This window comes from Eurytemora carolleeae, unplaced genomic scaffold (assembly GCF_000591075.1).
Source record: "Eurytemora carolleeae unplaced genomic scaffold, Eaff_2.0 scaffold80, whole genome shotgun sequence".
NCBI lineage: Eukaryota > Metazoa > Arthropoda > Copepoda > Calanoida > Temoridae > Eurytemora > Eurytemora carolleeae.
The window spans coordinates 281038-284739 of record NW_019396141.1 but is presented as its reverse complement, the minus strand read 5'-3'; the positions used below and the strand labels follow the sequence as shown (position 1 = coordinate 284739).

Below are 3702 nucleotides of genomic sequence, written 5' to 3'. Positions count from 1 at the left end.
AACCACATGAGGGGGAGGGGAAGAAACTTCCAATTTTTTACTAGAAACATTTACAATTAAAGCTTGGCTTTGGTTGGAGGGGGTGTGAACAAATATAGCAGAGTTAGGTGTTAATATTGGGCTAAAACTGTTGGATCTCAAGGATCAGAAATAAATCATGATCTGGAGATTCAATAAACAATGAAAATTGTTTTTCTCCAAAGGAGAAATAGTTCCCAAAATTAAAACCCTTATGGGGAGAACAAGAGTTAAATAAGAGTAGAAAATTATCTTCAAGGATCATCAGATAAAGAAAGTTAACTCAACCTTGCTGAAACAGATCAGTTAGGCCATTGGGGTGGACACTATTCCGCCCTGAAAATAAGAAGCAACCATTATGAAGATTCTTTTGTCAATCTCTATATTTAATGGCGAAAGAATGAGGAGTGGATGTGAACCAGTAAAGATTCACAGTTGTAAATAATGAAGTACAGTTTATTGCTCCTAAGTAATGTTGGCAGCCTGATGATCCAACAAGCCAGGCCAGTACCAGGAAAAGGATCATCCATATTGGATTCCCCATACCCAGGATTCACGGCGCTACGACATCTGCTCATTTTCCATTTGCTCTATGGTCATTTGCTCTATGGCCATTTGCTCTATCAAGTCATTTGGTCTATACGTCATTTGCTCTATACGTCATTTGCTCTATATTCAATCTGCTCTATGACTAAACACGTCATTTGCTCTATAACAAAAATACACTATAAAATAGCTTTTATTGGAATTCCTGAGCGTAACTTGACTATGAAATGCGGGAATTTTTTTTGGAAAATTCGCAAATTGCAGTTTTCATCAATTCTTCAAAGTCCATCATGACAGCGAGACTGCTCAGTAATAAGAGGGGTAAAAAAACCTAATATGTGGTGAAAACTATATTTATTCTACTCTAAACAAACAGGGTGTCTATCAGAACTGGAGATGTCTTGAATATAGAAGGCAGAATTGTTCTGCCATGGCTAAAACTTTCATAGTTGGTAAAGATATTCTAAACTTGCCTGAGCACAGCCATCCATCAGATATTGCTCAGATAAACTTCCTGTTAGCTGAATGTGATGCATCATGAATAAAGAAATAGAAAACCCTGCTTTGCCTCCTAGAGTAATTCTTGCAGAAATAGCCAATAATCTTAGGCAACAGGGTGGCCAGCTAATGCCAAAGACTTCCAGTGCATTTATACGATCTTTACAGAGGGTAAGAGTTGCTCACGGTGGGCATCCAGTCACACCACAGACCTTTACTGAAGCTGTGGAACTTCTTCCAGAGAAGTACAAGTTGACCGCTGGGGGTGAGCGTTTTCTTCGCTACTCAGGTGACACTGTGGAGAATGGTGATACAACATTTATGCTTTTTATGAGTCCAGTCGGTATAGACCTGTTGAAACAGTCCAAAGTTTGGTATGCTGATGGAACTTTCTCAACAGCTCCTGTTCCCTATGCCCAGGTGTATATTGTGTTTGGAAACACATCTTAGGGCAAGGTTTTAACCTGTGCTTTTGGAGTTCTACCTAATAAGCAGACAGTAACCTACAGATAATTTTGGACCCAGATAAAACTTGTGATAGACAGTGGTATTCAGCATGCAGTCCAAACCATCTTATCGTTGATATCGAAGCAGCTGCCATCAAGGTTTTTTTAGAGGTGTATCCTGCAGCCAAGATAACTGGTTGTCACTTTCATTTCAGGTATTATTGTAATTTCATTGTTAGAATAGACTAGAGACCAAAAAATAACTTTTTGACAATTTAGGAAGAATGTTGTTCATCACATTGGAGATAAGGGCTGTAAGGGACAATACAACCAGTCTGCAGTGTTCCAGCAGCTCGTCACATTAATGACGTCACTTGTATTTGTGCCGGCGGATGAAGTCATTGATGTCTGGATGAATGTGATTGAACCCTTCATGGCTAAGAATCAAGATGAAATATCCGAAAAAATCGACAACTTTATTGATTATTTTGTGGAAACTTATCTAGGCAAGGTTGGAAGGAGTGGAAGAAGAGGTAATCCAAGAATAAAGATACCAACCTGGAACAAGTTTGCCTCAGTGTTAGAGAAGGTTCCATGTACAAACAATGGTGCAGAGTCGTTTAATGGTGCCTGGAACAAATGTACTCCAACAAATGCATCTCTATGGTGCATTTGTGATGGTTTTCTAAGAGAAGAAGGTCTTGTGCATCAAAAAGTTCATGACACTAGGGTAAATGTTGTAGATCCTCTTGCTCCTGGTTCTGCTAGGAAACAATACTCAAAGAACAAGGAAATGTTAATATCTAACTTGGTCTCACAATAGGCACAAATAACAGACAAACAAAACTATCTCCAGGAAGTTGGCGGGATAATGAAACTGTAGGAAGAATTGTAAAATGTAAAATTGTAAAAATAATGTTTAAATATGATTAGATATTTATATAAATATGTTTATAGAGCAAATGACGTGTTTACTCATAGAGCAAATGTTGAGTAGAGCAATTGGACCATCACAGTCATAAAAATGTTTATAGAGCAAATGACGTGTTATGTCATAGATCAATTGACGTATAGAGCAGATGACATATAGAGCAAACGTTGTGATCTATGAGCTATAGAGAAAATGGTTAATAGAGCAAATGGCCATAGAGCAAATGACCATAGAGCAAATGGAAATAGAGCAGATGTCGTAGCGCCGGATTCACAAAGCAGTGGATAGGGGAAGTCCATTGAAGATACATTCGATACTGTGGCTGAATGTCACGTTGAAGAAGAGTTTATTGATCATTTGATCCCCAGTTTGTATAGTTAACCTGTAAATATAGTTTTGTATGCAAACATGTTTCGTTATTCCACTCAATCTTGGCCTTTTACTGTCAGTCCTTTTTCAAGTCCATATTATCTTTAGGAAATTTCCTTTTTCCAAGCCTTTTGTTCACAGTTAGTTAAAATAGTTAGCCATTACCACCTTTTAGGTACCCCTTTCTTCTTATAAAAGAGCTTAGCGTTCTATTGGTTAGAGTTATTTTTGGTTCTCTCTCAAAGTTGTTAACAACTTTATTAAAAGAAACTGTTAAAAAGCCGTTTACCAGTGTTTTTTTTGTAAAAACAGCAAAAAAAATCAGAAAAAAACATTGAAAGACACATTTTTTTTGTAAGCTTAAAGCAATTTTAAGCTTGAAAATTATTGAAGTCACCAAAAATTCAATTATTTTTCCAAGGTCAACGCCGGGCACTTTAGCTAATAATTGAATACCTTTAATGCACATTGCATTTTGACTAAAATAATTATCAAAGTATTTAGTATTAGATTAGTAAAGTTTAAATACATTGATCCAAACTTTAATTAACTATATAAAAGATTAGATTGGTAAAGTTGAAATATATTGAGAATTAAATACTAATACATCATAGATAAGTAAAGTTGGAAGATATTTAAAATTAAATTTTGATTAGGTATTGGAAGTTTTGATTAAGTTTTAATTAAGTTTTGATTAAGTGCACGCGAACCTAAAAAAAATCATCAAAGATTGTTCACAATACATTTGATTTGAATGTAAGTGATAATGGGGTGGGTGGAAGGGAGTGAACACTGTCACGCAAAAATCGAGCATGTGTTTTGCCAATTATTACTTTTAAACTTACCAGGGGCGTAAATAAGGATTCTGTAGGGGGGGGTAAATATTTTTAATTT

At 36.0% G+C, this 3702-nt stretch overlaps 1 protein-coding gene across 1 annotated transcript; it reads left to right on the top strand.

Annotated features, from left to right (window-relative positions):
- Window positions 1-1569: 1569 nt before the first annotated feature.
- Window positions 1570-2465, top strand: LOC111696162 (uncharacterized). The gene is made up of 2 exons (XM_023465711.1): window positions 1570-1723; window positions 1788-2465. The coding sequence occupies exon 2, from the start codon at window positions 1873-1875 to the stop codon at window positions 2329-2331; it is 459 nt and encodes a 152-aa protein (XP_023321479.1). The 5' UTR covers window positions 1570-1723; window positions 1788-1872; the 3' UTR covers window positions 2332-2465.
- Window positions 2466-3702: the final 1237 nt, after the last annotated feature.

Excerpts from the sequence above, each read along its gene's own strand:
- LOC111696162 (XM_023465711.1), top strand. The coding sequence starts at position 1,873 with ATGACGTCACTTGTATTTGTGCCGGCGGATGAAGTCATTGATGTCTGG.